Source organism: Lampetra planeri, chromosome 17 (assembly GCF_965212315.1).
Source record: "Lampetra planeri chromosome 17, kcLamPlan1.2.h2, whole genome shotgun sequence".
NCBI lineage: Eukaryota > Metazoa > Chordata > Hyperoartia > Petromyzontiformes > Petromyzontidae > Lampetra > Lampetra planeri.
In genome coordinates, this window is record NC_136123.1 from 9,839,494 (window position 1) to 9,862,619 (window position 23,126).

The 23,126-nt window shown below is 46.8% G+C and overlaps 1 protein-coding gene across 2 annotated transcripts in view; it reads right to left on the reverse strand.

Annotated features, from left to right (window-relative positions):
* Positions 1 to 111: 111 nt before the first annotated feature.
* Positions 112 to 23,126, reverse strand: part of LOC144723357 (terminal nucleotidyltransferase 4A-like) — a 42,648-nt gene continuing 19,633 nt past the window's right edge. The window contains exons 4-14 of one of the 2 annotated variants that reach the window (XM_078602093.1): positions 22,419 to 22,539; positions 21,550 to 21,657; positions 20,393 to 20,521; positions 17,897 to 18,110; positions 15,034 to 15,160; positions 12,452 to 12,579; positions 10,297 to 10,640; positions 8,330 to 8,446; positions 7,267 to 7,395; positions 6,764 to 6,907; positions 112 to 6,410 (exon numbers count right to left, since the gene is read on the reverse strand). In XM_078602093.1, the coding sequence (XP_078458219.1) occupies positions 6,249 to 6,410; positions 6,764 to 6,907; positions 7,267 to 7,395; positions 8,330 to 8,446; positions 10,297 to 10,640; positions 12,452 to 12,579; positions 15,034 to 15,160; positions 17,897 to 18,110; positions 20,393 to 20,521; positions 21,550 to 21,657; positions 22,419 to 22,539 (1,723 nt within the window). In that variant the 3' untranslated portion in view covers positions 112 to 6,248. The remainder of the gene's footprint in view (positions 6,411 to 6,763; positions 6,908 to 7,266; positions 7,396 to 8,329; positions 8,447 to 10,296; positions 10,641 to 12,451; positions 12,580 to 15,033; positions 15,161 to 17,896; positions 18,111 to 20,392; positions 20,522 to 21,549; positions 21,658 to 22,418; positions 22,540 to 23,126) is intronic. The other variant, XM_078602094.1, reaches the window with a different exon arrangement.

Sequence of the window (23,126 nt, forward strand, 5' to 3'; positions counted from 1 at the left end):
TCACATTTGAGTTTCACAAAATTATAGAATTCACCAATCCTTGCAGTCAATGCATTGTTTACCCGTGTGTGTGTTGCCAACGATCAAAATAACGAGCGTAGACAACAAAAATGTGGTAAATTCAAACTGAAACAGATTTTTTTTATTGGCAATTGAACAGTAATAACGTTACACACTGTTACACGGTGTCCCTGTGCACGGAACCGGAATAAAAAGACAACTTTTGGTTTGTCCGTGCGCTGGCACGTGATGCAGATTTGGGATGCCCTCTCATTTTCAGGCGCTCCAAATATCAGAAATCAAAAGCAGCCATGAACTGAAAAAGGGAGGAGGGGGCAAGCAGTTTGGGGATGGAGTACACACGCCACTCAACTACCCCGACTACTACCCCTTATCGTAACAACCCTGCCAACCCAGCCGACAATAAGAGCTCTCCCACAAACCCAAAACTGCTGTCCATTTCAATAATCTGTTCTATTTTCAGTTTTGGTGTCCACAGCACCATGAGTGGATGTGCATGAACAGCTTTAGTGCATAAAGTCCCTCCGGAAAAAAAACCTTTGTTAAAAACTGGAATGTTACGTTAAGTAGGATTTTAAAACATTGCAATGGAAGAATAAAAAACACAACACTGCTTTGTTACAACGGATGTGCTCCTCCCACTGCAGTAAACTAAAACACTGACTGTTCAAATTCACGCTCAACATTAAGTAAAAAAGGAGCATTAATAAATGTCCATGTATTGTACTATTATTTTTTATCACGCTGTGTAAAAAAAACATTAATTTTATTACTTTGAAACTTTTTTAAAAGAATATTGTGAAATTCTTTACAAGGTCATGCGCGATGGAAGCAGGGCCCATTTAAACCCAACTACAATGGTCACAAATGTTCCCTGAAATCATGGGAATTAAATAAAATGTTTGTGGCTTTCAATTATTGGAAGCATTTGCCAAGAACCAAACTGCAAACCCCACAGTATCATCCGCCGTCTTGTGATTAAAAAACAAATATTCACTGGAGAACTGCTCCAGGTATTACTCATTGCTGTTACAGGCCACCATTTGATATTCTACAAAAAGGAAAACAATAACTCGTTCGATCCATTATCAGGTTAATTGCACCGTAGACAAGTTGCACACTTGCTAAAACAGACTGAAAAACTTCCTTTTGAACAAATGCCAAGCATGCGACTTGTTAAAATCCCTGCAATCTGATGTGGCATCATTCCATGTGGGCCATCACAAAGTACATACGGTAAAGCATAAATAAGACTGATACATTTCGGCAAATATGGCTCCGAGGCTTTGCACGAGCATTAATTGTCTTTTGTTTTTATAACTTGGAAATTTGTCGATTTTATTGTCCTCTCCAAGAAAAAAAAACTGATATAACGATCACCAAATATTGAAATTCATTTGGAGCAAAAAACACTTGAATTCTGCTGTAATATCACACCCCCTCACAAACGGTTCAAATTTCCCGAATTATAAAAAAAAAACAATACTGGCAGCCAAAAGAGCCCTTAAAAGGCTTCTCACCCAGTACCATCTGCCAATCAAACCCTGCAAAACTGCATCTCACCCTCTCAAACAGCACGGTCAATTATGCACATGTCGGAATGCATCTAGAATCTACAGTAGGTCCCAGATTAAGGCCATACTTGTCCCAAAGTTTGGGAGGCAGTGATCCACAAATTTGTTTTGGAAGTTGTGACCCCATGATGGAATTTGAGAGATTCCTTACACAAAGTGTGGCCCTTGAATGCAAAAAAAACGTTTTAGAGGCAGGCGAGCATGCAGGGAGGCACCTAAAATGGGGGATATTTGGGAAAGGCCTTGCCCAAATCCTTAGGTCCTTGACATCGGTTGTGATGGGGTGGAGTAACAAGGCCTGCCCTTGCACAGCTTTGTTTCGTTTGGCTCGAGTCTCGTTTTGAGGTTGCCGTGTACGTTTTAAGAACAGTTGTACAAACCCAGGTTTCTCCATGCTAGTAATGTAGATGGTACATAGTGCTGTACTCGCAACTTCAACCATGTGCAAATTCAAATAATATTAATAAAACACAATGTGCACAATGTAAAATTCCTAAAGGATGTTAAGCAAAACTATTTTTTGTCTTTGTGTTTTTTAAAATAACCACAATAACAATACAGTTGTGTTTCATCTGCCGGCGCTTTTTCAGAACTGGACTGGCCACATCACAGATACAAATTCAAGCATACGAGGCAACCAGGCACTCTTATTTTACAACCCTGGATTCATTATACTCACCACACCTCCCACGGCGCGCAATGCCACCACAGCGCCGCGTGTTTTACGCGAAACAATAGCGACTTGCAAACCATTGCTTTCGAGTCAAGTTCACAAGAACGTATCAATTCGGAGAATTAAGCGGTTAAACAACTCATGAATAAAACAGTACCGGTGACTTAATTTCTATTTTATTAACTTTACTAATTTACGTAAATGTTTATATATTAAATTGCCCGTTAGGGTGCCTAGAACTGATATTTTTTTTATTTCCTTTTTTCGTATATAATTGCTTTTGTTGGGGTTTGTTTTTTAATGTTAAACACTTAGTACAAAATAAAAAAATGAAAAAAGCCACATTAAAACCTATCGCTTGATATCTAAGGTCTGATAGGCATAATAGCTCTTGGTCTACAAAACGTATGTCTTTGCATTGCCACGCGTTAGCGGTAAATCCTACCTGCTGCCATTCCTGCACAAATTATCAGCTGCCGTACAATAAACACGCGTCGGCTTTCCATTGTACACCCAGGCTGCGATGATCTTTACCAGCGCTGCACAAGGGAAACATTGCATAGTAAAATGACGCATTACAAAAAATCAAAAACAAAACCAAGTGCATTAATCACGCAACTTCATATTATAGAGTTTAGCAAAAACACAGCAAGGGATCCTTTACGTGAATATCCACCTTAAAAATGACGCACAGCCAGTCCTATGTAAGTGTTTCACTGCTTTAAAACAAAATATGCAAGAATACAGCATAGAAAACTGTGTGTGCTTCCTTTAAGAACGTTTAAAGCAGGAAAAGTTAACGACAAATGCACTGTTGGAAAAAAATGCCGAAACCTCGTCGATGTTGCATGACCCCATCTTCATGGAGGGGAATCTTTAAAAAAAAACTTCCATCTGAGGTTTCCTCCAAATATTAAATTAACTGCATCTGTGCTTCCAACCAAGAACCCAAAAGCAATGCATGTAGCTATGGAGATTATCCAATAGCGGAAAATGTTCTCTACAAATCTCTGCAATGGCTTGCACACAAACACCCACAGCCAACACCGTACGGTACTCTGCCACAAGAACATTGGTTGTGGCATATCTGTTCGGTGGACCCACGTAACTTCATGTCCACTGTGTATAAACTGCAAATGATAGCAGGTGGCACAAGTGGCTGAATGGAATCCTGTAAAGACCAGTCAATCACAAATGTTTCAAATAACTTTTACACTTTCTTTTAGTTGCGACGGCAAGCGTACGGCTGCCACATGGCATCAATTGACGAATCGGTCCGAGAACAGTTCCACAATACTGTACCACGGAAGCGGGAAGACGTGCAGACCGCAACAAGATCTGGTCACGTGGTGGGGGGCTCGAATCAAAGTGTTGCCTTTTAAAATAGTGGCGGTAAAAGCAATGTGGCATCCACAAATGGTTTTATCCACCAGTACATTAATTTCCCACTGCCTAATCACGACTCTTGGGGAAGTCATGAAAAACCAGGTTAGGGAGGTGGGGGGGGGTCTGCCAGATGGAGAGCACTTTAGCGCGACTGTTGGCTTGGTTCACTGTAAAAAAAGACTGCAACCCAAAAAAGCAACGTTGTTTGCACAAACGTGGCAATGTTCGAGCCGTTACAAAACCACCGCCGCCACCGTAAAGCGGAATCTGAAATTAAAACACGGTGACGCTACCTGATGGAACTGGCACTTTTTTTGTTTTTAACCCCAACAAACCTGCGCGTTTCAGTTTAAAGGGCCGTTGTGTTTACATGTATAAAATGCTGGTCACCAACAATGCATCTTACGTAACGCTATTGCACAAATATACACGCCTGTTATTTCTTAGTGGGGATGATTGCATAACACCCAGACAACACTGGAGTGGTTGTTAACGTGTTGAACCAAACGCTCCCCGGTCGCAGGAGCATTCATGTATATTCATTCAAAACGCAGAAAGCACAGAGCATCAAAACGCACGGCCGCAAGCCCTAAACGATACCTCGCACAGTGGTCAAGCATCAATGTGGCACGCACAACCGATGTTGCTCAATGCTGCACAAGTTAGGAGCGGATGTTACAATGGTAAAAATGCTTCGTGCCAACAACTGCCCGCTCATTCCCGTGTCTATCACTATAATACACGTCACACATTGCAATGGCTGCCAACTTTGACATATCCAAAACATTGTTGATTTTCAAAGCATGTTTCAATTTGTCTTAATGGTTTATCAGCTCAAAAATAAGAGCTAATGGTGGGACAAAAATGCAGGAATTAAAACATGAACCAGTGATCTTGAGAGAGTGCCTATGAAGTTGCACATTAGCGTTACAGTATAACCGTCACATTCACAACCACATTTGGCCTGCCTTGTTCTTATGTGGAGCACGGCCAAAACATTCGAGACCCGAAGCATTTCACCTAAAATATCACGAATACTGCCAGCTATGCTCCCGGGTTACATTTGGCAGCCAGCAAAAACACTTTGGGGCAAATATAACGAAGAGGGCAGTGTGACATTCTACAAAGTGCTTGCCAGCATTGCATTTGCATTGGTCGTCCCATGATCTCTAACCAGCAAGCCACCTTGTGTTTTACTCGCAATGGCGCAGTTATCAAAGCGATGCGCAGGGCTCGCAACCACCAATGCGAAAGTTTGAGATGGGTTATGGGGGCAGTAACCTTCACACGTGGGCTCTTGGGTGCACACAAACACACACACTGGCCCATCTACATTTTGCACCTGTGCACCCAGTTAGTCAAAATCAGGCCACCATTAACTTAACCTTCTGCAAATGCTACAGTATAATTAATCAGGTTTGGAGTGCTGGGGTTGGGGAACTGGATGTTAAGACCGTGCATGGCCGCTCTGGCTGTTGTTACAACGTATGCGAAACTCTTTCACCATCGCCTAATACGGAGCGACGCCACTTAGGTGTGCTGAAATCAAGCGCCTAGGTCAGTGCACTTTGTATTTATGAGGTTAATGGAAGCACAGCTTCCACGAGCTACATTATCGAAATTCGAACCGTATTAAAATCATCATTTACAGTCGATATTTCAACATTATTCCATCAATATATACAACTGTTTAGCAAAAATAATCTTGTAGTAAACATGCAATGTGTTTGTATATATAGGTTTAGTTTCACTTGTTTAAAAATACATAACTAGTTTTAATTTCCCTTTGCCTTCACAATACCTTACAACACTGGCTCTTAATATATATTTTTATTTTTGTTTTGTTTTGCTAGTAACAAAAAAATAGCTGTACAAGTGTGTTTAAAAAAACAAAAAGGGTAAAATGAGATTTCATTTTTTGGCTACCTGGAATTTAGCAATTCACAATTTCTTTGCAACCTCCTTTGCAGTTGAGCGCGACAGATTTCTTCGTTTATTTACGGTTGTTGCCATTTCTCCTTCCACCTCTATGTCCTGACACATGGCAATAAAATAACCGCACGGATATAAAAATGAAAGCCATTCAGCTCATGTGAAAAAAAAAACAAAGAGCCACACAAGCAACAATGTTCTTTTGCTTCTGGGCTGATGTAGGCAGGACATCTGGAAGAAAGGCATGAATGCAGAGTCTTCACAACACGACTGTGGGCACAAGCGAGATTGGTGTACTTGCTCTTGTACGCTGTCGCTTAATAAGCCACGGAGTGGCCAGTTTTAAAACCTCAGCCGAGGTCTCACCTTGGATTCTTGGCCCAGGCTAGACTCTACAACCTGCACCTTGGCAGGACCAGAGGTGGTCGGGCCAGAATTTTAGTCACGAGGAATTTAACCCAAATCTTCACCCAAGCAGGATCACTGTGGATTCTGGCAAAGGATCGGAACCTGAACCTTACCCCAGCAGGACAACGGGGGTCTAACTCAATCACGAGCCTTGACCCTTTTGTCGATGCCTCGACAGAGGAGAAGTGATGCGAGCTGCCAGGGCTGTTGTGGGTAGGTGGCCGTGGCGGCGGCGACGACGATGGTGGAGGCCGCTATGGTTGGTGGTTGTTGTGCTGCCCGCGGCGGTGCCTGCGCCGCATGCTGTGGTAGCTGTGGCTCGTCCGGCCGCTGCTCCCCGACGCGGGCGGACGCCCATCGTTGGGCCCCGAGTGGGGATGGGCATCTCTGGGCACCGTGTACCTGTAATCATCCACCTGGAAAAAAAAAACAACAGCAGAGGCGGCCTTAACAACGACAACCGAGAACCCACATCTCCAATTACGTATTTGTCATGCAAATATTGACGAGCAGACTGAGAACGCCAAATAATTACACACCTGTCCCTCAGCTAAAATGACAGGCAGCCGAAACCTGAATTCAAATTCGGCATCTCAGCGATGTCAAGTTTAGGTCTCCGACAACCGAGCCACCTCGGCCACTGCCACAGGGTGCAAAAGATGTCACCGTGAATTGCTACACCAACCGTTCATAACAAACCCCGGGGCAAGCGTATCGCCTGTCCAAGTGCCGGGGGAGTTTGGGGGAGGAGAGAAAAAAAGAAAATCACCTGGCGATAGCGGGGATTCCGGACGGGCTCGTAGGCCGCGCTGTAGGGAGCCGGTGTTGGCAGCAAGTAGTCGGGGGCAGCCCTCGCCCCAGCAAAGGGCGCGCACGGGAATCCTCCCGAGGGCAAAGTTCCCACCATGAATTCCTGGTGGTGGAGGCACGGGACAACCTCGCAGTGTGGGTCTCCAACAACCAAAAAGGTGCCGCGTGGACGTGTGTGCTTGTGTATCTTACAACAGCATATATAGGCGTAACTTCGTATCTTGACACTAAATATAGCCGAATCCCAAGACACCGTGACAGAAAAGATAACCGGTGGGGTGGGCGAGTGGGGTTGGAGGGGATTGTGATGGAGGGAGGTAGTCCGGTATAGGTGCTGTATAATACTCGTGCCTCGACTCGAATAGGTGGAGAAAGACTTAGCAGTGTTTACAACCAAGGGGGCTGTTCCAGACAGCGGACCCCCACACCAGTGAAGATCGACTGGTAATATTGATAGGAGACCTTGGTTACTGCGTGGCAGGGTGGCGCAGTGGTTAGATTTCCGGCTCGGACGCCATTCTGTCTGCCGTTTGTATATTCGCCCCCTGTTCTGCATGGATGTCCTCTGTATTCTCCGCGTTCTTTCCAATACTAAAAAAACAACAACATACAATGCAACTGGCATTGGCCAGAAATTCCAATGCTAAAATATAAACCTGAACGTATGTAGAACTTCTTTCTTCGCACCATATGTAGCCAACCGTGCTAAAATCGGGGATTACACGCAGCAACATCATCATGCCAGATGGGCAGGTTATGGAGACGAACTGCAGTGGCACCCACGTATCGGTGACCTCGGGAAAAACCCAAAGGGGTGATGAAAGAGCAGACCGAGAGGTTTGGCGTTGCTTGTGTAAGATGGTGAAAATCTGGCAGGAGAAAGGAATCAAAAGGATGGTATGGTCGCTCGATTCCCAATCTTAAGATCAGGAGTTCAAATTTCCATCAGTGGGCACAGCTCATCATCCCTTCCGGATCAACAAAACAAGTACCACTTTGTAGAATATCACCAGGGGTGATTTGAAACCTGCATACAGGTCATACCCCAAGCCAAGTTTGAGAGAATGTGCCCATAGTGCGCAGCAGCAGCCACGACCCATCGCCAACCCCCTCGCATATTCCCTCGAAAATCCCCCAGGGTTAGAGAGCTCCCTCCCCCTGCCCAAGTCTGGAGAGTAACGGTCCAAGTGCTGCAGCCACGAGGCACGTGGCCAACCCCTCGACCTGCTCCTCTTCCACCCTCCCACCCACGAGGTTCGAGCACAGCTGGTGGGCAGGGTCAAGCGTACGTCAGACCTCTACTCCCCCCCCCCCCCCCCAAAACCTCAATTGAAATGCGGGATTTTCCCACCCACAGTTCAAAATGACCATTGGAGACAAGTGCTTAACCAACATTTGAGCCGGGAGATGCGTGGAGCTTTGAAGAGGGAGAATGACAACAATGGCGATTCGAGATTTGAGTTCGGCTGCGACTCTCTACCACTGGACAGACGCTCCCCGGTGACGCGGGCGGTGAAGCGGCTACCTGTGGTTGACCCGGCGTGGGTGCGACATCGTGCAAGGGAGAGGCAACGCTTGCTGGGTTCGCAGTCGAGGCTGCCGACACCACCGCTGTTAGCCGGGCCGCAGGGTTGTCAGAGTCCTGGGGGGGGGGGGGGGGGGGGATGCATGCAGGCGACGTTACGCAACCGCCCAAGCGACACGAGAGACCTCCAAAGCAGTGGCCAAGTGACTCAGGCGGTCAATTCTTAAAGGCAATGGTTGGGGGGAGTAATGTGTGGGAGGTAGCCATGCGTTACTGTACTTGGACTATCAAAAGACGGATAGATGCCAACGTCCGCTCCAAGGTAGCCAACAGATTGAAGTTCAATAGAGAGAATTAAATATCACCCCCTTGTATGCACAAGTTTTATAGGTACAATAAACCCTTGTTAATTCGACGCAAATGGGACTCGGGCCTTTGCCGAATTACCAAATATTCCAAATTATGTACTCGCCAGTGCCTCCCCTGCCCCAAAAAATAAAACCTATTTTTTTTCTCCAAAAATTATTTTACTAAAAAGTAACACTTACCATGAGTAGCTAGCACTGCAGGCGAAGGAGGATGTGGTCGGTGACAGGTTGTGGAGGGGGGCTTAAATGCACTTCCTGACCTGTATGTTCCCTTTATCACTAAATTATAACGTAAATACCAAATTACACCAACTTAAAACTTCACATTTTTCACGTAACAATATTTACTTAAAGACTACATTATATTACACTTTTATACCACATTGCTCATTGTCAGACTACATGCTTCCTCATCTTCTCCCAGGCTTTGTTGACGTTGTAAAAGGTACTTGATTTTATGTGACACTCTTCACACACACCATACGCATTGACACACCTGCATCAATTCCATCCAAAACTGTGGATTTGTCTCTCAGACTAAGGAATTTACACTTCAGTCCCTTTTGATTACTTCTTGATGTAGTTGTAGACGACATTCCTGAGAGGGTTTGCTTGCAGAGTGCATAAACAAGGTAAAGTCCAAAGCAACCGGTCTGCACGAACGCTCACCACGGGTGCCACCTCTAGACTGAGTCAGTGTTGGTCGTGGTGAGTGGCACCGCTCCACGGGTCTGCCGAAATTGGACCATTCGGTACACCGATTTGGCTCGTGGCGAATTACTAATGCTGTATATATGCCAAAAGCACAGCCGTTCCAAATTATCCCCAATTACGAATTATGAAATACCGAAATGACGGGGTTTTACGCTACTGTGGTTTTTCCTACCCCATGCCAAACATAATTTGTCGAATTTGACCAAACCTCCCATGGTCTTGAAACTCAGTTAGGCTATCATGGCTGTTAACACAGTCATCTGCACAATAATATCACTGTTACTAAGCAAATACAGGTAGTCCTCTACTTACGATGGAGATGCGTTACGACGACCCCATCGTAAGTCAAAAATATCGTAAGTCGAAGATGGCCTAGCCTACCCAGGAGTCTTAAAGAATGGTGATAATTTAGCAAAACAGAGCAATTTACAGTACCGTACTGTATAAACTATATACTGTATGTATTTATTAATTACTGTATTGCACAGTAAAATTTTAAGTAAAAAACAAGGTAAATTCTTGGCCTACCTTCAGGAAACAATCCTATCTGCTATAAATTTGTATAACATGTATTGGACGTATCGTATCGTGGTAACCCTAAAATGAAATCGCTAAAGCTACGTATCATTCATGCATTGAACATATAACGTATCATTGGACTGTACTCGCCAAGATTCGTACGCTGCTGCGTTTGCCTGCCGCGTGAAATGTAAAATATTTTACAATTTTGTCGTATCGCTATCGCCATCGTAATATTGAAATATCGTAAGGTCGGACCATCGTAACCCGGGGACTATCTGTATTGGTCAAGTTTCAGAAATGGTCTCAAAGCAAAACGCCTCGCCATCCCGGGTGGCGGTGACGAGCCCACGCGGCGGCGCTCACCGTGTCGCTGGAGGCCGACTCGCAAGACGACGCGGCAGACCCGCTGCTCGTCGACACCTGCTGGCTGCTGGAGCGCGAGTCCGACGACGAAGACACGGCGCCACCGCTGCCGCCTCCTCCTCCTCCTCCGCTGCTGCCTCCCCGCCCGCCACCCTCCTCCCAGTCCCCGCTTCCCGGCACCGCCGCTCCGGGTGCCGCCCCTCCCACGCCGGAGAGCGTGGGAGGGACGCCGTTGCCGGCCGACGACGGAGCGATGGCGACCGACGAGCACTTGAGCAGAACAAGACGTGGATCGGGGCGGACGCCCCCGAGGAGTCCGGGCACTGGCGGCCTGAAGCCCGATGCTGTCGGCAAGAGGGGAAGGGCGGTTATAGCAACGAGTGCCGACTCGGCGTGCAAGGGTAGAGTGGTGGCAGTGGTAAGCTCACGGGCACTACAAACCCGGTGGCCTGAAGCCCAACGCCCGGTTAGGCAAGGAGAGGGGGCGGCTACAGCGGCAATGCACCGTCAGCCATTCTGTGTGCGTGTGTGTACGCGGGTGCAGCAGTGACGGTGGTGAGCGCGCTGCTGTCGACCTGAAGCCTAATGCAATCTGGCCAAGAGGGAAGGAGGGGAGCTATAGCATCACGTTCTGTGGGCAACTTGTGTGTGTGCAACAGTGGAAAGGTGGCGCGGTAGTTAGCGTGCTGCGTGTCAAACCTGGCGACCAGAGTTGAAGTTGCAGCCACAACTAACAGTGGCGAATATCTGAACAGGCCAGGGGCCCCCTCGGGTGCATTGTGCAATTCTTAAAAAAGTTCTCGCAAAGAGCATTTGCCCCAACATTCTGAAAGGCTACGAGGGGCATCTTTGCGTGTGTGCGTTTCTATCAGTGTATTCATGTTCCCTTACGTTTCTGGCCAGGAAGTAATTTAGGCCTTAAGAGTCCTTTAATGTTTAGTTGGCGCACTCGAAGACCCCTTCCATACAGTAAACAACTGGAGCGTGCACTCCTTCAATGAATGGAAAAGCAAAACTAGACAAACTCTCCTAAAGCCCTCTCGTGGCTAGCAAACTGACATTCAGCCCCTGAACATATTGCCATACGCAACAAGTGTGATCATGTGACAGCAGGTGTGCGCAGTGACCACATCACCAAGCAGCTCCTGTTGTTTCGCCCAACAGAAAATATTAAAACGCAAGGTACAGGGCTATGCAAGAGATGGACTTATGTGGTACCCAAGGGACCTGGAGGAGTCGTGAATTTTCTGGCCACTGGTACCAGTGCTGGCAGGATCAGCCGATGCGCAGAAGGCGCACGAGATGAGCGTTTTCACCTGCTGGCGGCTGCTGCTGCTCACGATCAACAACTGGGAGGTGGAGGAGTGCTGCTCGTGACAATGAGCAGAGCACCGAGTGGATGAAACGCAGATAGCTGGCAGTGGGAAGTGCGGTTGGAACACGTGCCCAGTCATGGTAGTCTATTAATCCAGGACACTGGGTCCCATTCCATGAGGACCTGCCAGCGAGCCCTCGCCATTCTACATAGCTTCAAAGTCACTGACGTCACCACCACTTGTTGCTGTACGCTTGTATGCATTGGGTAGTGTCGTGTTGGAATGTGTGTATGTTTGTATGCAAGTGCAAGTGTGCAGGAGGTGTGGGGAGCAGTAAGATCGTGGGTAACGCACTACACTACCAACCCGACGACCAGCGTTGGATTCTCGCTCACAACCAAAAACAATGACGAATACTTTAACTGGTCCTGGGCTTTCCAAGTCAACTTAGGCTCACGAGTATCTGGTGCAGTGTGTAAACATCAGCAATGAGTAGACAATAGTGGCAGGGCATGGCGATGGCCACCCACCCCCTCGTGTGCCGTGCTGGCTAACAGCACCTCTCCCCCAGGGGATCTTTTGTCTTTGTGTACAAGAGTGGGTAGACAAGAGTGTGTAGGTTTGTGTGCGCATCTGCGTTTTCATGCAAGTGCAGTGAGAGCCTGCATGCAGGCATTGTCGTGACCAGCACAAAGTTACACCGTTGAGGCCATCTGCCTTCTTCACGCGTCACCATCAGCCACGTCGCAACGCACGCCCAACCGGTACGACCGCACGCGCTCGCTTACAACCACGTGCGCAACCACGTGGTTGCGCCGACGGCAAGAGCAACAACATGCCTGCAGGCTGCAGGGAGCAGGGGAAGGCGGAGAGGTCGGGCGTGACGGGGGAGAGTCCCCACGTCTGCTGGATCCACTCGCGGTACTCCGTCACCTCCCGCGTCACCTTCACGATCCGGCCCAGCGTGCTGTCGCCGCCCCCCCACCCGGCGCACACGCGTACGCACACAGACACAAAGCAACGGCGACGTTAGTTTGCAGCACTGAAAATTCGTTTAAACTACAGTCGCCGACCAGGGCGGTGCCGCAAACATCTGTGAAAAACAGCTTGATAAGCTCATCGGATTCCTCCAGGATAAATATTCTGATTCTGCGGTAGAGCGTTCGCCACTCATTGCCGTGGTTGCTCGTTTGAACCCGGCAGCTGCCCTGATTATTACTATGGCTGTAATAACCGTAATAATACTATGCACAGTCTGATTCTCAGCCGATGGCAAAGATCGCCTGACATTATTTATAATAGCAGGCCGTTGTGTGCCAGCGTCCGGGTTCAAATGTGCCTGCAATTGGGACAATACAATGCAATTAATGCCCCCTACCGACAGATTAATGCCCTAGGTCACTCAAAAATGAGGTAATGCCGATCTCCGGTTTTCACCCGAGTTAAAACAAAAATTAACTTTGCAGCCAATACACAACATCGGGGAAAAATGTATAAAAATGTGAAAAAGAGCTTAAAAGCTCACACAGATTCCTCAAGTCTCAATAAACATTCCGATTCTGAAAGGAGTCGCAATTGGATAGCCACAAGGTTAAATTCCAGTCAGAGGGTCAACGCTCTTAAACAGCAATCCATAGCCCATAAACTAGTGCTACTTTGTAGACATTAAAATGCACCTCCTATTAGCGCGGTTGGCTACGTACGATGTGAAAGAAGTTCAACATACATACCTATGGAGTGACTGGCTGCCGGCATGAGAATGAGGAATTTCCACCACTAGTTAATAGCCAATAAGGAGAGGCATGTTTGCCCGTACGACTCATTTTAGCAGGGAGACCGACTTTGAAATACAGCTGGGTTATCAGCTGATGTTTCTTCCCAAAATATCTTCATAGAATGCCTTCAGGTTAGAAGAACAAAGATATGCCGGGAAAACACGCAGAGCTGTTCTCAAGTGATTACGATAATGCCGATGCTACCGTTTACGCTGCTGCAGATCCCGGTGTTCTAGAACAGACATTGATGATTAATTGATTAAAAAAAAATCTGATCTTGCATTTAGGAATCGATTTTAGACAGGTTTTATGCAACCTATGCTAATTATGTGGAAACGTTCCCTAGGAGGATGATTAAATTAACTAGCGGAGCAACAAACGGTATAAATGAGATTGTACAAGTGACAAACTTTTTTTCTTGAATCCTGGTCATCACCTGCCAGACAGACGAATCCATACATCCTTCTGCTGATACTGCTGTTGATACTGCTAATGGCTGCCAAGGATGATGCGGCTAACACGGACACAACACCAGTGGTAAGAATTTTGATGCCGATAATAAGAGCACGCTTTGAAAAGTTCTCTAAAAAAAAGGAGTTGACAGCACTGGTTTGCACAACGACTGAACATCTGTGAAAGAGCTTTCAAGCTCATTAAATTCCTTCAGTATAAATAAAGATTTTGATTCTGAACTAAATTTACCTATATTGGACACCTGCTTTAAAAAAAAAAAACACCCAATGCCGATTTAAAGCTTTCGTGACTGCAGGGATTCATCTTCTTGGTTCTTTCGGTAAAGTCACGTAGAAGGGAAATAATAAAATAATAAAAATAAAACATGATAAAATAATTCTCACTAGTGAGAATTATTAGTGAGAATTATTTTATTATGTTTATTTTCATTATTTTATTATTTCCCTTCAACGTGACTTTACTGAAAGAACCAAGAAGATGACACCCAATGCCATCACAAGCTTCAAAATAAATGTTTGTCCGTCTAAGACTACCCTTATGGAGATAACAAGACGACCATTAGTCTGATGCTGCTGACACTGTTGCCAATGATGACACTGCTAATATTCACGACAGCTCCCTGTGAATTGTGGGTAACAGGTCCAAGGGGAGGGGTGGCAGGCACGCTGTTACCGGCTCAAAAAGCCTTCTCTTGTCCATGGTTCCTGTGGCCTGTAGGGAATTTCCAATCTTTAACAATGCAAAGAATTCCCCCCTTATTCCCCCCTGCTCCCCTCTACTCCCTTACTAAAAAGTTCTTCTACCCTCACCTTCCCCTCACCACATAAAAGTTCACGTACCCCTCTCGGTGGGGCAGCAGCGAGCCCAATCTCCCCCCTCCTCACACAACGTTCGGGACTTATGACCATCGCGGTTTGTGCACCTACTAAAATGGAATAAAAAAATAAGTAAAGAACTCTGACGGCGACGATACCGACATAGATGGCCACCACTCCGACGCTGCGAAGCCTCTAGCTGACGGCGAGGAGGACTCGTAGTGGTTCTGTATGCATGTAGGCACAACTTCTTTCGCATTATATGTAGCCAAACGTGCCAAATCGGAGGTTCTACTTGCTCATGCGGCAGTCAACAAGCAATGCACAGGGGAGCGAGGGAGCGAGCTGGCGGCCCACCTGTCCAGGTCGCGGTTGGGGTAATACTTGGCCTGTGAGCAGACGGCACGGTTCAGCACCGTGTAGGCGTAGTCGAAGGCTTGCCGGGCCTGCATCGCCCCGTACGAACTCCGCCCGAGGTCCTGACCTGCGCCACAGAAGATAGACGCGCACACCAACATGTGAAGCCGACGCCACAACGTCGTCGTCACACATTCTCCCAGCGACGATGTCGCTGGCAATAATTGTTCTCGGCAACTCCCGCCGTCAAACAAGCCATCATACAACTTGCATAGGAGTTGATTGTTCTTTAATAGTTTTTTTCCCCTCCCAATTAGATTTCAATTGTGATTTGGAGTGGTGTCGAGATAAAAAAAACACCATCGGAACTTTCACAGCAAGTAGGGTAACAATTACCTTGTGTCACCAAATAACTAGGCATCAAACTATTTCTGAGGTCATTCAATAGCCTCCTATGCACACTAGAAGGTGCACCTCTTTATATGCCCTGTAATGAGCCTCATCTGATATATTTAATCCTCAGATGTAATAGGCCACATTCAGTGACAAACCAATGTAAAGCGATGCGTTGTTTGGGCAGAGCTGATCAGGCTGAGAAACTTCAAGTAACTTCACTTGAGAAGCCGATTTAAATCAGTTGGCTAAAACTCTGATTCAAGCCTAAGATCTAAGCATGCCAGCTCAGTGTTCCTACAAGTTAGTAGCCCCCTGATCCATACATCTACCACTCGCTCTCCATCTCTCCCAGACTATCGTGTTACTCGCGATCAATATGCCAAGGGCACCTCCAACAAAATTACGGTTCCTTTTCCACAAAGTCTCTGTTCGATGAGCAGCGACTCCTAACACACGATAACGTGCGTGTACGTCTGCCCAGGAAATGACCACTGCCTGTACATTAGAGGAGCACTATCAATTGTATCATTAGCGGCCATTTACAGTACCCAATCAAAAGCATTTTGACAATGTGACATTTGCAAACGATCAATGGAATATCCTCGACGGTCTAATATCAAGCAACCAATTTACCCATCTCGTAACCTTTTGATGGTCACAGTGTTTGGAATGCTGGCACATGTCAATATTTGGTCACAAAATTCGGTCATTTCCGAAGAGGCTTCCGAACCAATAGTCGAACATGAAGGCCGCATTGCAAGTCAAAAGGCGAAAATGTCATCCGGTGAAAGGTTATCCGCTGCGATTGAAGCATGGCACCGACTGAAAATAGAGGGACACGCTTCAATCGGCTTAGTCCCTTTTTTGTTCAGAAGCAAAACAATTTAGATTTCATAGCAGTGACAAACGTCCACTCTTCAGAGTTCGCAGTGCTGAAAAGCACCGCTGAAAAGCACTGCGAACTCGGCGCAAAGAGGAAAAAAAAGCGGCAACGTTTAGTGTACGGCGGCAATGCTAAAATAAGAGGGAACATCAATGCAGCGTGTAGTCTGTGTTCTCACTCTTTGAAATAAGGGCGATTGGATGATTAATTGAGTGAAAGTGCCGGCTTTAACGATACTAGCGACCTACGTGCAAAAAAAACCCGTTGCGTTTATGCCCCACAAGAGGCGCTTTATAAATACTACAGCGCTTAACGTTACGGGCTGGATAATAAAATAAAATAAAATTTTAAATCAGGAAGACCAAGGTTGCTGAAGATAATAATCATAACGATGGACACTCATTCTGCAATAATTAATTAGTATTAATCCTGCAATTAGTAGTCAATCAAATCAATTTGATGAAAATACAGATTACAATGATGACAACTCTGCTGCTAATGACGATGGTGGTGCGACTAATGACAATTTCACTTGACTGCAACAACGATATAATAGCAATGACAACAATACAATGACACTGGCAGCAACACTAACATTAACAATCATGATATTTAAAAAGCGCTGCGTTTTATTGCTTCTTGGCAACATATTCAGTGTGTTTACGGTCGTGATAACGATTATTAGGTGATAATAATTGGAAACATAAACTTCTTGGCGAAGTAGGAAAATAGTTGTTGCACTCCGTTCGTACGTTTTGATCCACATGCCGACATGCATCTGCAATACTGCAAGCGGTCCGCTCAAGCTATAATTGGAACCGTCGGCGTCGGAAGGATTTCCAGACATCAATAGGCTTGACTCGGAGGTGTCAGCGGACAGTGTTTAACGGTGTCTTTGCCAATAGACTCCGACGGTTGCGAGCTCAGAAAAGAATAGATTTTAGGGGGCGCAGGAATTTAAATTGAACTTGACTTACTCAATATTATTCACCAACAATTCTTAACGAACGGTACACATGTGCTGACGGAATATGGAATATCCGATGAGGTTGAAAACAAATACAAAATTTAGCGTGATCAGATATAGGTCGAGCACCGACAAATCCGTAAAGAATTAATGCGAGGCTGGATTCATCATCCCTAATGAATAGACACCTATCAGTTTTCATTGTTGGAAATTCGGATTGAGCACTGGGATGTGACTGCAGGAGGCGCAGAGTTCCGAGTAAAGTCGAGATCATTCGAGCAGCCGCACCCACGCAACGGCGAGGAGCTGCCAAGCCGAGTGAAGATGAATGACAATACTATAAAAAACTATATTTCATTTTACCAGGGAATGCTCAGAGCTATACAGCTCTTTTTCAGAAGTGATCTGGCCACAAATGATAGCACAATGAAGTGGCTTGTCACGTCGAAATTTATAGCAGCCAAATACCCTAAATGCACGCGACCACAAGGAGAACATGCAAACTTCAAATATTACAGGTGTCAAGGTTGGGATCGAACCCAAGACCTCCTGTATACCAGGCGAGGTAGTTAACATCTCCTAGCCACCGTGGCGCGCGATAATGCGGAGCGCCGCACCTGGTACCACGGGGTCCTCCACGAAGAGGAAGGAAGGGCCGAACCCCTCCACCAGCTCCTTCTGCGCCTCGGCCTTTGCCACGTAGCTGCCGCCGTCCTTGATGCGGATTCCCGCCTTCAGGTAGTTGAAGTTGCGTCCGTACAGCTCAAAGAACTCGATGAGCAGCATGCCGAGGTCTCCGTCCCCGCTGCGCCCATCGATATCCGCGTGCAGCTGCATTGGCGCAAAACACAGATCGTGCCACTCGTAACGACGCCGAGGTGGCCACGAGGCTCGCAGAGCTCGTGCCGCGTTCCCACGAGATCTTAAGTAAAAAAAGTAGTTATTTGAAATTCTTATTTTTAATAGTATATATGTTGTTTGTCTCTTACCGCCTTTTGCGTTCCGATAACGTGCGTGTACATCATCAAAACAAAACCGGTAGAAAAACTAACTTTAACGATACCGAGGCTCCCACAAGGCGTGGCAGTTTGGCGCCAGCTATCGTAAAGTGCGGTCGTGTTGCTACAGTTCTCTGGGGTGAATAAAAGGTTTTTAAAAACAACGGCCAAATGCCTGGAAATAAAATTAACGCAGAGCCGCTTGCGTGTTCCGAGATTACGGTGAACGGGACACACCCTGGAACTTCCAGACGTCCCGTAATGGGAAAGGGTTAACTGCGATTTTTGAATATGTTGTTGTTAGTTTTAATGTTAGGTTAGGTTAGAAAAAAAACTTCAAGTTTTTCAAGTTTAATTTATTAGGTATAGCCCTGTGAGCCATGCGGCTCTTGAGTCGAGTGCAACCGCAACAAACAAAATATGAACAGAGAACATCTTAAAGCGACGACGCGCGACAGAAACATCCTGGATAAACCAGCAAATCTTCCAGAAAAAAACAAAACACCGTATTGGACTGTGCAGTTCAGTTGCCTGGGTGAAACGTGGGCCAAGTTTTGCCCAATTCTGGCCAACTATAATCACCTACTTAACGAACCACCTGAACATTTTTTTAACCAGGTAAGGCCCACTGAGCTATGCAGTTCTTTATCAGAAGCAACCTGGCCACAAATTATAGCTTAATGAAGTTGATTATGATATGGAAATTTGTAGCAGCCAATTACTCTAAAACACATGTCGATTCTATATGTGGAGGAGAAAAATCGGAGGACCCTGGAAAAAAATCCACACGACCACAGGGAGGAAAGACAGACATGCAAACTCCAAATGTACAGCAGGCGTCAGGCTCAGGATCGAACCCATGACCTCATGTATACCAGGCGAGGAAGTTAATATCCTCGCCACCATGGTGGCCCTACCGGTTTGGTTTCGCAAACCAAGCTAGCAAAAACCAGAATCCGAATTCCCACAGCAGCAGATGCGCTGTATCCGGGTTCACTTTGCTTTGGCCCCCTCTCAGCTTTGACGCGGGCTGCATGCAGAAGCAGCCGCAACTGCACGGGGTCAGTGGAGAAGAAACAGGGCACCAGCAAAATGCCATCTGTCGCATAACAGGTCAACTCCATTTCTGTGTTTTAATTTTAAAACAAAACAGGAAAATTACCAGATATATCGCTGCTTGGGTTCAAACAAGTGAACCCAAATCAGGCGTGAAACTTATTAAAAAAATGTTTGCTTTGTTACTACGACCGCTTCCCTCCAGCTACAGAGCAACAGAAGGAATGCGATGGGGAGACATGAAGCGCAAGGATGGAGGGGAAAGGGAAAAGTCATTTTGGGCTGTTCTAGCAACGTTCTAGGAACATTTCTGTAAACCAAGCACACACTAAAGCTAATTCAGGAATGTACCTGGGAAGAACTGAAAAAACCCAGGGGAACATGAAATCATAGTCCCTCTTTAGAAGCAACGAGCTGGCACCCAATGGGTTCCTGGGCAAGCGCCATCATCGTCATCATCCGCGATGACTCACCATGGCCACCAGTGCCCAGAAAGTCTGGGTTCGTGCCACACGGCATGGAACACATCGAACCATGTGCGATCCACCCATCTATGCCGCCAAAGCGATGGTAGGCACCACCGCAAACAGCAGAGAATCCAGCTTTTCTAATGCACCACGCGACAATACATTAAAGTGGTGGTAATGATCATGGTGGCTGTGGTGGAGGCAACAATGGTGGGGGTAATTGATGGCAGTCGTGAAGGTGATGCTGGCGATAATGAAGGTTGTGGTGGTAATGATCAGTGGTTGGGGCGGTGATAACGATTGTGGGGGAAATGGATGGTGGTGGCGAAGGTGATGAAGGTTGTGGTGGTGGTAACGATGGTGGGGGTGCTGGTCGTAATGATCATGGTAATTGTGGTTGGTAATGCCAGTGGAGGTAATGAGAATGATGGTGGTGGTGGAAAAGGTAATGTTGGTAATAATGAAATGTGGTGCTGGTAACAAGAATGGTGGCGGTGGTAACGACGATATGTTTCGGTAACCAAAAGGTTGCCGGCGATAACGGCGGTGAAATGATCTGAGCGGAGCAGATGTGCCGCGGGGAGGGCGGCACCTGCAGGAAGCTGACGACGAGCATGACGAGCAAGTAGGAGCTCACGCCGCCCGTGTACGGCTCGTTGAGGTCGCGCTGCAGTAGGAACTGCTTGAGCACCAGCACGAGTTGTGGCAGCAGCGGGTACTCCTGGATCGTCGGGCGAGCCACGGGGCCGACATGCGGTGAGGCACAGGTCGGGGATGGAATCGCGTTAATATAGCAACGTACAATCGGTCGTTATCATCGTCAACGAATGTTGTCACGTCAGCAAGATAAATCGGCATTATCGTAATCAGCAGCATCGTCAACAGAAGTAGAATAATCTTCACCACACTCATGAGCGGCATCGTTGTCAGCAGCCACATCAATAGCATCGGCTACAATTAGAAGCAGCAGCAGCAGCAAAATGAGTGTCACCCACTGTCGGAAGCAGCAGCATCACGATCATCATCACCCACGGTTTAAGGATTGCTAATGAACTGGAAGGTGATCTACAAGGAGATTTCTATGCAGTGTCCATCGTCAAACAAGCATGGGGCGGGCACTCATCCTCCAGCAGGCCTGGGGTCAAATGGGGGACATTCCACATTCACATGCCTGGAGATAGCGTATCCAATCAATTGTTGTCTACATTCTGCAAAGCGGAACTCATTTTATTAACCCCCGAGCAATAATGGGCTCAGATGACAACCTGAAACAGTATCAAAATTTGCAACTTTCCGATTTTGGAGCTGGGTGTTCTAACCACAGCCTATGACCAATTCACACCGAAGGCAACGGTCTTTCGTCGGATCTCGGAGGCCAAGCAGGTTCGAGTCTTCGATAGGCAAACACCACGCACAGACGTGTTGTCAAACAGCTGCTGCGGAGCTACGTGTGCAGCAAATTGCGATGCGGGCAAAATCCATCATTATACAATGTGCTTCCACGTCTACGCTTCCAGCCTTCACAACCAGCACTGACCAGCATGAAGTGCTGGAAAATAACCCGCATGACCCGCACGGCATGGGGAGGCCCTCATCCTGCCGTGGATGGACAAAAAGGGGCCATACATGTACATAGTAGCCTCCTATAAACGACAGCGCCACCCTGGGTCGGTTAGACAGAGTCCTGTGCGGTAATAAACGACAAAAAAGCCTTTGTTATGCAGCCGTGTGACGAGTGCATCTGCACACCTCGATGAACTGCTTCACGAGCCGGGCAGACTTCACACCCGTGTCTACGTTGAAGCTGATGTCCACCTTCACCTCGGTACGCTCGTCCGTCAGCTTGATGATGGGCACCTGTCCACACACACACAAAACAGACATCATTCTCTGCCTCTTGACCTCGTCACCCCAGAGCTTCATAACATCACACCATGATTTCTTGACCCCACTTCTAAAAACATACCATCCATGAGCCCGAATCTCTTGGACATCCCGATGTCACTTATAAAACCTCTTGACCTCACTCCCAATGACTTTAATCCTACCCTCATCCAGACCTCCTAGCTGCACCCTTTAACATGTCAACCTCACCTCGTAGATGACCTCACTCCTGGGACCTCTTGATCATCTTGCCTCCTATTATCCTTCCCTTATCTCCACACCTATTCCCTTGGGGGCCTCCAATATCTCAGAGCATCACCCTCTGTGTGCGCAAATCGAACTCCCTTCCAGACCTATCCCAACACTTAATGGGTTAGAATATCCCTGGGTTTGATCTTCCACGAAGCTCATGGTCCACCCTAAAATTGCATCCGCACAAAGCATGGCAGCAGATGCGTATACCCGCTGCACAAATGGAATGTTAAAACCTCTCCAGTGTGCGACTGTGGTCATCCAGAACAGATCGCACAACGTCTAACGGTGCAACGCCCGATCCACAAATATGAAGTAGACATCACGGCGATACACTCGGCTGCTCCTGACGCGGTTATCCGACTTGACTACCTGAATGTGAGATTGTAGTTGTTGCTCTGCATCTACATATCAGCCATACAAAAATAAGAATATGGGTCGCCTACGGCCAACCCAAAGCAGCAGCGGAAGACTCCACTCACCCGTGCCTTGTCCAGCACCTTCATGGCCTCGGGCCGAGACACGCGGTGCCTTCGCAGCGCCTCCTCCAGCGCATAAATGGGGTTGGGCCCCAGGTTCCCAAACACCACCAGGTCGATGTCACTGCGTTCAGATAACAGTGTGCGTGCCCACACACACAAAATGCAAAAGGAAGCCCATTTAGCGTTACAGAATACGGTATATACAGAATCAGAATCTTTACTTATCCTGGGAGAAATCGAAAAACATCACCACAATCACAATATTGCGAGTTCAACTTCCAGTCAGCGGTTGATTTCACCCATCATCCCTCTCCAGAGATATAACTGTTGAATTTCCAAAAGAGTGTTGCTTATTTTACCGACCCCAGGGAGGGAAGATGGATCGAGCTGAACCCTTACGAAAATTTGACCTTGTAACTTTCATTCAATAGTGTCACCTATGCAAATTATCATAGCATAAAGCTGCATCCGTAACAAGCGAGGGTGTAACAATTCACCAATTCGGAGATTAAAATCGAATTCCTACGCTCGCAATGCACGCAAGCAACCGCGCACAAAGACTTTGTTTACATCATATCGCAGCATTAGGAATACATTTTTTATTTATAGGCCCACAAGGGGCGAGTGCATTGTCATGGACCTAAAAAATGCAAAACCACCACAGCGGTAACAAGCCCCGTGAGCGAGCCATGGAACCTGTTTGCAGCC